General features: G+C 47.1%; 1 protein-coding gene across 1 annotated transcript in view; it reads left to right on the top strand.

Moving 5' to 3' along the window:
- Positions 1–14091, top strand: part of IMMT (inner membrane mitochondrial protein) — a 946894-nt gene that overhangs the window by 685744 nt on the left and 247059 nt on the right. Inside the window, exon 13 of the mRNA XM_069632176.1 lies at positions 6682–6811. Coding sequence (XP_069488277.1) covers positions 6682–6811 — 130 coding nt within the window. The remainder of the gene's footprint in view (positions 1–6681; positions 6812–14091) is intronic.

The following is a 14091-nucleotide window of genomic DNA, read 5'->3' as shown; positions in this document are numbered from 1 at the left end:
TGTGTTACACTCTTGCTAAGAGAGAACTTCCCATCAAGCCTAGAGCACACTCTACTCGGTGCACTGGGACTTACATAGCATTTCTTTCAAATGTTCCCCTCGAGTCCATTTGCAAAGCGGCAACCTGGAGTTCTGTACACACCTTTACAAAACACTATTGCCTAGACACTCATTCCAGATCTGACTCTCAGGTGGGACAAGCAGTATTAAGACATCTTTTCTCTACTGTTCATTCTCATAACCCACCTCCAACTCCTGGTACTGCTCGCTAGTCTATGTACACCATGTGATTCTAAGCAGATTAACGAGCATCAGAAGACATGCATTACTCACCGTAATAGCATTTCTGATGATTGTAATGCGTGAGTAATGCATGTTATACTGCATCCTATCCAAAGATAGCTTGTAGAAGCCTTGAGTGGAGCCATAATGCATCCCCTTTCGGTGTAAAAAGCAAAGAACAACTGTGCTGGAGATACAATCATCAGAAATGCTATTACGGTGAGTCATGCATGCCTTATAGATAAAGAGCTAAGTATTTTGTTATTCCGGACCTGCGAAGGCAGGAAGACCCAAAGACTAGATGGCCAAATGACAGGCGAAAAGCACGTACATGGTATTCAAAGTGGCCTTATGCAGTAAAGTTCACGCCAGAAAAATAAAAGCCACGGTAGAAAAATATCTGCTGCCACCAGCCCATCTTGGACAACAGATGTCAGTAACAAAAGTAACTAAAAACAAAAGAAATTCACTGTAAGGTAATGTCTGCAGCTTAGAAACAAGGAATTTCATAATGGGGGCTGGGGGTGGGTGGGTAGGAGCCAGGTCACCCTTCACAGATAGCCATACAGACTGATCAGTGCGCCCAAAATAGATGAGTTAAGCCAGATAAGTAATGCAAAAATATTTTCCTTAAATCAAAATTCAAAAGTGGGGACCCTGTAGATGTTTGTCCAGGGAAATCGGCAAGAAGAAAATCCTTACAAATATTGAACTAGCCACATGGAAAACCGTGTCCACCATGATAAGGTTGTTTTGAGAACATATCCAGAATTTCAACAAAAGGTCGTTTTGGCATTTCACATTAATTAGGAGATAGTGCTGCAAACATTTCACCCCTATCCACAGTCAGGAGGCAGTATACTGCATTGCCTTGATGTCAAGAGCACTCAAGTTTTGATCGCCCTTTCCAGATGCTTAGATTACAGGCTTCAAAGGCTTGAGTCACCAGTTGGTTTGTGGCTTATAAACTCCACAAATTGCCAGTAAAGATAGCCATGCCCATGCAGTGAATGCTAAGGCCATTACCGTGGCTTTTCAGAGAAAATATGCCATGGGTGGTCATCCGCAATACGGCCACATGGGCTTCTTCCCCAGCTTTCTGGATAGCTGTTAGGGAGAATGTTCATTTCTGTGTTAATTTCCTCCCAACCTTGGAGACACCCAGCTCTTTTGCTGGATTTAGGACTTTTAATTTGAACTCCTGGGTGAGTAGGACCTTTTTCTCACTCACTCCGGTGTTTTTCCCTGACTAGGATGTTATGCTTTCACTGTTCTTGGAGTCTGACAAACTCCATAGGCCTCTGCTTTTGTATAGTGACACACAACACCCTCAGGGCAGTGTCACTCAGAAGTCCCTTGGATTTCTCTTAAGGTTAAAATACCTTTTCTTGGTTGAACTACTGTTCCCAAGAATAGTAAGGTGACATTGATCTTATTTACTCTATTACTTTGTAGGTCCAGCACACACCATCTTACGTGGAGTGCTTGGGCGGGGGGGGGGTGTAACCTAGCAGGCCCTTATCCTACTTTCTCATGTAACATTTTTTGTTACCCTTACCACTTTAAATGGCTGGTGGCAGTGGTTTACTTTTTACTACCAGTGTGCATTTCTACCGCAGGTTGAACCCTCCGCTGCAGTGCAGCACCCATGGGTGTCCATTGTGTCAAAATGGCCCCTGTCGTCTTTCTTCACCATTTTCTGTTTGTGAGGTCTTTCTTGGCTTTTACTCTGTAGGTTGATACAGGTTTGGCCCCTTTTATGTGTTTTTCATCCCTGAAGCCCTCCCCTGGCTCCAGTGTGTCTGGAAGGACCGGAAGTGAGGGAAGGTCCCGAAACTCCCCTGTGCTTTTGTCTCTAGGTGTGCCTGCAAGAATCCAGTCCTGCTTTGCCGGCTGGCTGTCGGGAAGGACAGCCACCCTTCTGGGTGATGGAGGGCCTAGGGCAGCGAATGAATGAGAATTGGCTTAAAAGGAGAGGTTCTTGGGACTACAGGCAGTCGACCACAGGAAGAAACATCCGAAAGAGAAGCCCGCTGCAACCACCTAGACCTCGAAGTGCCCGGTGAAGCCCTGCTGCTGTGCTGACCTCCATTTGCGCATCAACGGAGAAGCTCCAGGCGAAACGACTTCTCCCCTTGGGCTGGTGCGACCAACTAGCCCCGAGACAAACTCCACTTTGGCGCAATCGCCAGTCGGCTGTGCCACTCCAGTGCTGTAGAAACCCAATGCCAGGGGTCGAGTGTCCATTACCGAGTGCAACGTCTTCCACAGAACAAATCCAGCCAAAAGCTCCAGGAGCCTCCTAAGGACACTTCAGAAGCAGGAAATCCCGATCCAGAGTACAGGACTGAGGGAGCCAGGAATGTCCAGCCAGGGATATTCGTTTTGCATCAGTGCTATTTGCGAGGTGCTGAAACCACAAAGAGCTGCTGAATCTAAGTAAATCCGTAGCTGGCGAAGTCCTCTCCCGAGTACTGCCGCAGGAGCCGGCCAGACGTCCGCCCTCTTGTCCCCACGACTGAGGGTCAGGAACACGGGTCTGCTTGGCTGTAGCAGACGGAATCCCGCTGGAACACTTTCTTCAAACCAGAGGTACTGTGGGGGCTTTGGGTATTTACCTTATCGCCATAAGTCGTGCTTTCTCAGTTGAGAAGTGTACTGGCTTACCTTTTTGAGTTGATTTCCCCTCCCCTTGCACAGGCTTAACAGCTTGTGTTCCTTTAGTGATCTTTTTTGAACCATCTGACTTTGTGAAAGACTATCCAAGAAGTGCATCAGAACTATCCACTTGGTCCAATTGACTTTGGCTGTCCTGACTCCTTAAAGGCACCCTTCTTATCTATTGATTTTGGCACTGCATGTCCCTTCATAGGTTGTAATTTGTTGAACACTGTTACTGCTGGGAAAGGCTTACCTAGATTTCATTAGAGGATTCAAACTGTCTTCCTGTCATAAGAAGGTATGTTCTAACCTTTCTATTTCCCTAACTTTTCCTTCCTGAAACACAGAGACCAAAAAAGTATATGGGTGTGTAAGGGAGAATTCTCTTCTAAGGCTAATTTCCCTTACCTATAGAGTCCCCCAGCAGCTTTGCTGGGTTTCAAGGGTTTATTTTTTTTACTCCTGCTAAGAGTGAGACTCTTTTTCCCACTCTTAGACATATGTGTGATATGTGTTTGAGGCTATTTTTATGCTTATGGGCTATGGAGTTTTTCTCACTTCATGGGCATCATCCTTTTACATGTGTTACAAGGCACCCTCAGTGCAGTAACACAGGGGTGTCACAGTGACCCCCAACCTTAGACTCCATACCCTGGGACTGACTACTGTCTCCCAGGGCATCTAAAGTCCCCATTGACTTTACAAGTCAATTATGAACAAAACCAGTACACCCCATCTTACTATGGAGGTACTGGGAAGGGATAATAGTTTTTCCCTGGTGTTCATTTTCGAGAGGGTACTGTCCAGTCCCTCTCGCCAAAGTTTCTGCCTGGTGGCAGTGGTTACTACCATAAATATTCGACTGCGAATATCTCCCTATGGGATTTTCCCATTGTTCGAGGCTTCCACTTTTACTGACCGCCTTGAACATACCGCCGGATTATTTTATTATTAACTTTACTGCGGTAGGGTTTTATTGCCAGATGTTTAATGTCTTTCTCGTGTCTTTCTCTGTAATCCAAGTCGAGGTTGCGGCCCTTTGTTCGTCCTTTTTGGCGGGCTTCTGGACAGAAGCGCTCCTTTAGGCGCCAGTGAGTCTGTGGTAGACAGGATGTGTGGGAGGGGGAATAGGCACCCTGGACAGGGTTGCCTAAGCAACCCAAGTCACACTCTGCTCTGATAGGCTGGGGGGTTATCCCGCCAGGATAGCCACCCCACTGTGTGAGTGACAAGCTGTATGTATGGGGTTTTTTCTGCATAAAAGCAGGGACCTGTGGACTCGAAGACAGAAGTCGCCACTGGACCTGAGAAATCCGAATAGGAGTGAAGCCAAAGACATCTGCAACGACTGAACCACTGGTGAAGCCCTGCTGCGGTTCCTCACCACTTTTCTCCAACGACAAGAGAAGATCCTCACCTTCAAGAGCCTTCTTCCCTTGAGCTGGTGGGACCAACCAGTTCGCCAATCGCCTTTCACGACCTGCCTTGGTCAAATCGCCAGTGCCAAGCACTAGGAAATCGGATAGCCAGGCACCTGTCACCCACGACCGCGATTTAAAGGACCATACTTTTTATTCCGTTTTGGCAGCACTGCGGCTGGCTTCATCTCTGGGCAGTGCAGTAACTCGAACCTTCCTCCACAACGAGAGCCTCTCTTCCTCTGCTGGATCTCCTGAACTGCAGGAACTTCCGGGAACTACCGCCACTCCAGGAGCCTCTTCCATTTTTAAGGTACATTGTTCCGCCAGGCCCCCCGTTTCGCTGGGTACTGCTAAAGGTGTTTTAAATCCTTTACTTATCTTCTGGGCTGGCCGCCCCTATCGTCTAACATTGTCTTGTTACCTTCTGCAACTGCCTTTTCAATCGTTAAACAAAGACTTGACTGCAGCTACTAGAACCGTTTGAATCTAGGCACTTGGCCTTGTACCACTGACTGTGGCACAGGCCTATTGACTCTGGCTAAATCTGCTACAACTGCCTTCTCTAGATTGCTTTTCATCAAGAAATGTGTTGGTGCACCTAAACTCCTATAACCACCTTTTCCTTCCCCTTTATATATTGCTGAAGTGCCATTTTGCTCGGTTTTCACCTAAGTATTGCTTATGCTTACGTACTACCTTGCCTAACTTGTTCACAATTCAATTGGGAAGTATTGCTGGTGTGTTTAGGAGTCTAACCCTGTATAACTTAACCTTTCCCTCCCTCTGAAGAAATTGTTAGAGTGCCATTTCTGCTTGGTTTACACTGTGCCGTTTTGCTCAGTTTTCACTCTTGCTCAAACTTGTCTACAATTTAAATAGGGAGTTGGGTATACTTTTCGTGACTGTTTTAACTTGCTTTAATGATAGTGATTTGTGTGTGGAACTAAGTGTGTAAAATAACTATATATATTCTTTTTGATACAAAGCTTTGGTCAGTGTTTCCTTGTTTCATAGTGCTATGGTCCTATTGTGTAAACTCTGAATACTGCTCATCTCCCTCTTGAGATACCTCTGGCTGCTCAGCCACAGCTACCAACTAAATCAGTGTGGTACAGACTGATACCAAAGGATATTTATTGCATATACCTGTAGTCCTAATCTTCTGTAGTGCTCACTGAGGGAACTGCATAGGATTTTGCCTAACAGGGTGTTTACGATAAATGCAATACTATCCTTTTTCACCTGAAGTCACTTCAGGTGAAGGAGGAATGGATTAGCATATCCAAAGTGTATTCACCAACTTTATTGACTTTGAAAAGTGATTCCAAAGTTTGCTTGACAGTTACAATCACCCTTTTTAAAGAATGCTTAGCTAAAACTGGTGTGTGTGTGTGTGTGTGTGTGTGTGTGTGTGTGTGTGTGTGTGTGTGTGTGTGTGTGTGTGTGTAAATATATTTATAACTGAAAACCTGAGAGTGTAAGTGTTACTTGGTTACATGTATTTACTGATTTCATCTGTACAGCTCACATTTACCCCTCTTGAGATAGGCATGGCTGCTCAGTCACACTACCAACTTGTGTAGTACAGACCTATACCAAAAGGTGGGTTACCAAATACCAAGCAGATAAGTCTTGTGTAGTCTCACAGTGTGCACCAATTCCTACCTAATGATAGTCCTTAAGGTCCACCTACATGGACTTTTAATATGGTATGGAGGAAAGGGAATGATATGTAGGATAAAAAAATGTTACTCCTGTAGTGATTCTGTACGCCTAGTTCATTGTTCCATATGTCCCACCCTCCACCTCCCTAAAATGGTCCACGTAGTCGTAAGCACCCTTTTTCACTGGGGTTGTGATGGTACTCTTGTTCAGATCTGAATTGCCTATCATTTCCATGCGGACCTGTCCTTGTGGGTGAGACCACACTGATACATGGCTGATCAGTGATGGATATGACTGATGCGTAAGTTAATGCTTCTCCTCTGGTAAGGTGAATTGAGCTACAACATGTAGACAGTAGAACAGGTTATATGGCTGTGCTTGCTCTCAGTAGAGGGGCACCCACGTTTTTTGCAAACACTTGTCATGCTTTGCTACATTACATCTGTAATAAAAGGTACAGTGTTGGTATCAATTTGTAGTGCCCTGTTGGAGAGAGATCCTGATAATGTCCTTTCAAAATGTATTAGGTGGACGTGTGAAATGGCATCCTGTTATTTCAAGAATTAAAGAATCACTTATTTTGATATGGCAAATTGTTTGTTTTTGAAAGTGTCTTTCATTTATTTAAAATGTGTGTTTACATTGTTTCCAGGATTTGTGTGAGAAATTATCGGATCAGGAAATTAAGTTTAGGCATCTTACTCAGGAACAACTGGACAATTTTACTTTGGATATTAACACAGCGTACGCACGTCTGAAAGGAATTGAGCAGGCTATTGAAGGTAGGACTTGAAAAATAAAATGCCGGAGCTGTACTGCATAAAAATACCATGAACTGATGTGTAAGCCTCAATACAGGAACTGCAAATTATTGGACCTTTCACTTTTTTAAATGAATGGTAGAGTCTGATCCTGATTACTTACAAAAGATACAGCAAGTTGCGAGTTTGGAGGATGTTTGGCGAAATGGGTATCAACATTGGGGGACAAGCAGATGCAATAGCGACATGGGTGAAAGTGTTGCAAATATATATTATGTTTAGTGAGTATGTACTGTCGGGGGTCAGTAATGTGATTTATCAAAACATGTCCTTTTATTCTCAAAAGAAATATAGTAAAATGCCTCAATAGCCCTACTCTTTGTATTTGTTTATTATTTGTATCGCGCACCTGAATGGTAGAGTCTGATCCTGATTACTTACAAAAGATACAGCAAGTTGCGAGTTTGGAGGATGTTTGGCGAAATGGGTATCAACATTGGGGGACAAGCAGATGCAATAGCGACATGGGTGAAAGTGTTGCAAATATATATTATGTTTAGTGAGTATGTACTGTCGGGGGTCAGTAATGTGATTTATCAAAACATGTCCTTTTATTCTCAAAAGAAATATAGTAAAATGCCTCAATAGCCCTACTCTTTGTATTTGTTTATTATTTGTATCGCGCACCAAACCCTGAAGTAACTGGACGCTGGAGAACTTGATTGTTAAAGGCATAAATAAGACAATGACAACAGATAAAAGACTGGTGGTTGCAGTTCGGTCTGAGGACCGCAAGTTACAGGTGAATGTTACAGGCATAAAATAAAACGCTGACGGGGGTAGGAAGACCAATGGTTACAGTTAGGTCTGATGACAATCATTTCCAAGTAAGAACATTCAGTGGAAGGTGGGGGGGCGCTTAATCGGCTGGGCTTATCGCTAAGCCAGCTTTTTACTCCAGTTTTGAAAGTAAAGAAGGAAGGTTCTAGTCTGTGAGAGGGAGGAAGAGAGTTCTAGCATTTGGCTGCTTGCACGTAGAAGCTAACACCTTCTGCCATTTTTATATTGAACCTTGGTACTACGAGGCAATTGGATTGGGCAGATCTGGTATGCCGGGATGGTTGGTGCTTGCTGAATTTATCTGACGGATATTTAGGAGCTGCGTTAGACATTTGTGTGTGATTGCCAGCGTACGGAGAGTGATTCTGTCATGAACAGCAAGCCAGTAAGCTTCTCGCCTGATAGCGAAGGTGTGGCAGGATCTGGGAAGATTAAGTGCTGCTCTCAGTGAATTATTTTGTAAGCCTGTTTAAGTTCTGTTCAGAGGATCCTAGGAAGAGTGTATTACAGTAGTAAATCTTTGATCACGCTAGGGCTCTGGTAAGCGTTATACAGCTACTAGTGGACAAGTAGGATTTGCAGCTGTAGATTAGCTTGTTAGTGGAGGAGGCCACAGCACTGATTTGTTTTTTTAGGGACAGGGTCGAGTCCAGATAGACTCACAAGGTTTTTATTTCCTTGGCAACTTTGATGCAGTTCCCGTCAATATTGAAGGATGTGTATCTTTGGTCAAGTGCGCTTGCGTGCCGACAAGAAGAAGCTCACTCTTATCATTAAGGCACAGGCTGTTGGTAGCCATCCAGGCCTGGATTTCTGTGTAGATATTATTGATTAGTTTTGAGTCTTCATTGTAGTGGCCAGTAAGCGGGATAAGGACCTGGGTGTCATCTGCATAGTGTAGATGACGCCCAAGTTGTCCAAGCGATCGAAGGGGAGCTTCATGAATATATTATAAAGCGTTGGTGAAACGCAGGAGCCTTGGGGGACTCCAGTGTATAGGGACCGGTTCAGCAGATGCAGTAGGTGAGAAGACCCTAGTAGTTCGGTTGGATAAAAAAGGATTTGATCCAGTTTGAGGCGTTGGAGGAGAAGGCTGCTGCTGAGGTAAGATGTCCTGTGAGGATTTGGTGGTCGACTAGATTGAATGTTGCAGACAGGTCTAGTAGCAGAAAGATCGCTAATTTACCTTTGTCCTTCGCCTTGTCCATCTGGATTTACAAATAATAAACAAATACAAATACTCCAAGAGACGGAACCTTTTTACCAGAAAAACCTTCTTCCCCTTTACATTTAGATGCACGGCTCAGGGAGCATGCGCTGCCCTGACTCTGCCCTCCGGCGCCACACCTCGGTCCCCTTTTCCGCATCGACGAACGGGCCGAATTCACCAGCGCTCCTGGGTGTGGCTTCCGCCATGTAATTCCACGCGTGGCTACTTCTTCTTTGTCTTTTTTGTCGTTCATATACTCGGTCCTCAGGCGTCATGCTCCTCCCCGGCGCATGTCGACTTCTACAGGGTTCAGCAGGTGTCCATCCTGCAACGGGTTCTTCCCAACTTCAGACCCCCACGCCCTCTTCCGACGTTGCCTTGGCCCAGACAACGGTTGGCAGTCCTGTTCGGCGCGTGACTCGCTGTCCTCGAAGGCGCTGAAGAACAGACTCGCCAGGTGGAGGGAGCTCTTCCAGAGGATCTCAAGAACTTCGTGAAGCATCAAACCAGGCCCAAGGTAGGGCCAATATTTTCCAGTGCACCCCGCAAGGAACTCCTTCCCAGGGACTCTACTGTGCGTGAGGGACTGGCCAGGTCCTTCTACCGGTACACGCCCCGAGGCTGCCACAGCTACCGGCCTTCGGGTCCTCGGATCCTCCCGAGTGCAGTGTCGAGGGACTGGAAGGTTCGTGTACCGGGTCTACACGCGAGGGGCTATGCCCTTTTACAGGCACCATGGTCAAGGGGCTATGCCCTAATACCAGCAATATGTCCGAGGGGCTATGCCCCAATACCGGCAATACATCCGAGGGGGCGCCTAAACGCAGCTCTACCGTCCTCTGGGTCGAGGGTATTACACCTACCGTGCCAATGCCCGAGGAGCAGGGTAGGCCTCGTGGTCAACACGCAAGTATTGGATGAGGCTGGTGTTGGGGAGAATTCTCATTCTATGGCTAATTTCCCACACTTAGTGTGTCCCCCAGCGGCTTAGCTTTCTCGAGTTTATTTTTTCCTCTTGGTAAAAGTGTGAGCCTTTTTTCCACTCTTACATGTGTTTTGCCATGTGTATTTCTACTCTTTGTGTAATAGTGGGCTCTGAGGACACCACTCCATGTTTGTTACACTGCACCTTCCGTGCAGTAACACAGGGTTGTCTTTGAGACTTCCCCCTGACTCCATTTTCTGAGGGTGAAAAAAGAAAAGTTGCCATTTACTTTACATAGTCATTTAAAACTACAGACCCAGTACACCCCATCTTGCATGGAGTACTGAAAAGGGTTAACTCCTATCCCTTTTTGTCTGTGCCTCTTTGAGCTTGGTTTTGCTCTTTTAACATTCGGACTTGGCTGGTGGCAGTGGTATCTACCCTAACTTTTCTACCTCGATTATATTATATAAACATGGTACTGTTCCAGGCTATCATAGTAGCCTCGAACATAAAACCGCTTGACCAAATGCTCTTTCATTTGGCTCCGGTCGGGTTTATTCGCCATTTCTTTTTCTTAAAGTCCTTCTTGTGTTTTACTTTGCGCGGCAAAACCAGGGTTGCCTCCTTTGTTCACCGTCTTTTGGCGGGCTTCTTTGTGCATGGGTGTCTAGGTGGGCTGTATGTGAGGGAGGGGTGTAGTCACCCGCCTGCACAGGGTATCCTTGGAAACCCAAGTTGCGCTTTGGCATGATTGGCTAAGGTGGTTGTCCGGGCCGGAAAAACCCCCTGCTGTGTGATTGACAGCCAGGCTGTGTGAATGGGGGATTTTCGCATAAAAGGCAGGACTCTTGGGTTGGAAGTCAGAGTCGCCACTGGAACTGCAAGGAACCGAAGAGAAGCGGAGAAGAAGACGGCTGCTGCAACTACTGAGTCCCGGTGAAGCCCTGCTGCAGTCCTGAGCCATCTACCCTTCAACGACAAGAGAAGATCCAGTCCAGAGTCTTCTTCCCTTGAGCCTGGTGGGATCAACCGGCTCATCTTTCACAGCCAGAGGATCCTCTTCGTGGTCGGAATCTCTGCACACTGCTGTAGTGGTCCGGGTAGCCATCTGTAGAGCCTCTCCTGTTTTAAGGAGTGCACCTTTTATTCACTGTCGCTGCTGCTGGCCTCATCCCTGAGTAGTTCGGATCACTCCAGACGTCCTTCTTGTCCCCACGACTGAAGCTCCAGGAACCGTGAGTCTGCAGAAAACTACCAGGAACAACTGCCGTAGCACCAGCTTCTTCAAAGAATAAGGTACTTTGTCGAGCTTCGAGGAATTGGGGTGAACCCTTTTCTCCTCATCCAAGGCTTGCCCTGGTCTTCCTTCCCTCTTATAACTTTTGCTTCCTCTGTTGACAATATCCAAGTACTCATGGCAATCTTCAATCGTGAACTATCTGACTGTGTGATCCTCAACAACAGGAATCCGGTTCCACATGACACTGGCGCAGGCCTATTGACTTTTATCTTCTTGTCAGAAAGTGTTCTCTGATTCTGTCTGTCTTGACAAAAGTATTGCCTATGATTTTTCTCCCCAACTCTCTTTTGTTAACTCAGCTGCTAAGTGTGTTTTAACTCCGGTAACATTTCTTTCCGCGGATACGCCTATCTTTAGTAAGACCAAACTGTCATTACTGTAAAAAAGTGATCGCATATGTATTCCCGGTAACGCCTTTTGTTTCATAACACCTGTCTGTCAAATCATAAAGTACTTACCTTGAGTTGTTTTGTAGAATTGGTTGTGTGTAGTGTATTTTATGTGTGGTTTTAATTTAATAGAAGTCAAGTGTTTTGCAGACAGATGGTCTAGAAATAAATGTACTTTTACTTTTCAACCAAAACCCTTGAGTCAGTGTTTGCTTGAGTGACAGTTGTTGTGGTCCTTTGTGTAATTTCTACTACTGCTCATTTGCTCTTGAGATAAGTCTGGCTGCTCCGCTACTGATGCCACTTTAACAATGTAGTACAGGCTTGTACCAAAGGTGAACTTGTATTGCCACTTGTAGTCTTAATTGTGTGTAGTGGTCCCTAAGGGCACTGCACAGGATTCTGCCTAACAGCCGGGCCCAGCGGGCCAACCAACACGTCGCAGGCACGTGGCAGGCAGTTCAACAAAATGGCCGCGGCGCCAGAAAGGGGCACCCGTCCAACGCCATTCCATGAATTCGGCGAAGAACGAGTGTCAAGGTGGGACTGGCCTCAACCAGGTACGTGGCCTACAGTCTCTTCTTCATTTGCGCAGGGCAACTTTCCTTTGCGCCCATATGGACAGGGTACACAGCGGCTCCAGCAGCCCCCCGCTACCCAGTCAGTACCCCCTGCCACCTCTTTGATCAGTGAGGAGATGCACTTGGAGAGGTTTCTCGGCCTCATGAGGTCTCCTCATATGGGGTTATCATCAAAGACGCAGTCAGGGAAGTCCTCCCCGCCATGCTAGAGGCACCACAGACTCCTTCATTGTGCCCCCAGTCCCTGGTGCAGACGCCTCCTCCGGCTGCGGTCCCTGTACCCCAGCCTCTGGTGCCATCTACCCCTCCTTCTCCACAAGATCCGCAGGATACGGACGAGGAGGAGGATCAGGACACGCCATCCTCAGCCAGGGCCGTCCATGAACATCTTGCTGGCCTGGCGGAGTACCTGGGCCTCCCCAACCCAAGGTCGAACAGCCGGCAGAGGGGGTTCTGGCTGAAGGCCTCACACGACGCCCCTTTGCCAACACCCGGATTCCACTGCAAACCGATGTAGTCTCCCTGGCCAAAAAGGGTTGGTTTAAGCCCCACTCGGTCCAGCCGATCAATCGACGCCTGGACGCCAAGTACAGGCAGATGGAGGGGGATACACTTGCTCTAGACCCATCCTCAGCCACACTTCTCTGTGATTGCTGTGGCATCACTATACTCCAAGCCTCAGTCAGCCTCCTCCTCCTCTGCAGCGCTGCTAGGCAAGGAGAAGATCTTGGAGGCATACGGCAAGATAAACTACTCCAACGCCTCCTTACACCTGCGTCAGGCCAACGCAGATGCCATGCTGGCTGCTGCCAACCCACGGTTATGGCGGGAAATTGCGGACTTCCTGCCAGAACTCCCCACCCAATGCCAATCACGCTTTAAGGCGGGGCTAGCAGAAGCCAAGCTCGTGGCGCATGACCTCATGAAATCCACAGTGGCTCATATCGATAACTCGGGCCCTTCCATCTGTATTGCCACGGACATGAGGAGAACAGCCTGTCTCCGGGCAACAAAATTCAACCCGTATGTCCAGGAGCGCATTCTAGATCTACCATTCGAGGGGGTCGGAGGACCTCTTCCACTCCTCTACAGACAAAGAGCTTGATAAAAAGAACAGCTCTCAAAAGGCAAAGTCTTTATCAATCCTTTCAAAGACCACGCCCAAATCGTACACCCAATCTCCGCAGCGCTCGTATCAAAAAATATATCGTTATTTTACACACTTAGTTCCACACACAAATCACTATCATTAGAGCAAGTTAAAACAGTCACGAAAAGTATACCCAATTCCTATTTAAATTGTAGACAAGTTTGAGCAAGAGGGAAAGGTTAAGTTATACAGGGTTAGACTCCTAAACACACCAGCAATACTTCCCAATTGAATTGTGAACAAGTTAGGCAAGGTAGTACGTTCGTACATATGGAGGGTTCTGCGGTTTCCAGGAACGCAGATCCAGGCAGCCGGACCGCTCGCCGTCTCAGAACCGGCGCAAACAACAAAAAAGGGGGGGTTGGGGAGTAAGGGCTTTTTCCAGTCCCCCTCCTCAGCCTCTGAGGGAAAGAAGGCATGACACGCTCCTTTTGGGTCCACGTGTCTCTGGTGGGGGGCAGGCTTGCGCTCCATGCACAATTCTGGCACCAGAATTTCGCGGCCCTTTGGATCCTCTCCGTAGTATAGACGGGGTACCGCCTTCCCATCCCAGCCTCTCCTCCCTCCTCCACTCCCACAGGTTGGGACAGCAACTCTTGACTGGCTCATCAGGGCTACATCTCCGGAAGCGGTTCACCACTCTTTCCATGCCCTTATGAACACACTGCACGGCCCAGGCTTCTCGCTCAACCTCAAGAAGTCACAGCTGCGCCCTACGCAGACTGACATTCCTGTGGCTCATTTGGGACACATGCTCCGAGAGGGTTTTCCCGTAGGAAGACAAGTTCTCCAGCATGGGGTCTGGCATGGATTCACATGCTCATGAATATTCCCCATCGTCAGGCCGGGAATCCTCAGTATAGAAAAAATCAGTATCAGTTTCGTTTCTGATCTGTCTTTCTC

Source organism: Ambystoma mexicanum, chromosome 6q (assembly GCF_040938575.1).
Source record: "Ambystoma mexicanum isolate Mex_15411 chromosome 6q, UKY_AmexF1_1, whole genome shotgun sequence".
In the NCBI taxonomy this organism is placed as follows: domain Eukaryota; kingdom Metazoa; phylum Chordata; class Amphibia; order Caudata; family Ambystomatidae; genus Ambystoma; species Ambystoma mexicanum.
Note: the sequence above shows the minus strand (reverse complement) of the source record. Positions and strands in the feature narration are given on the sequence as shown.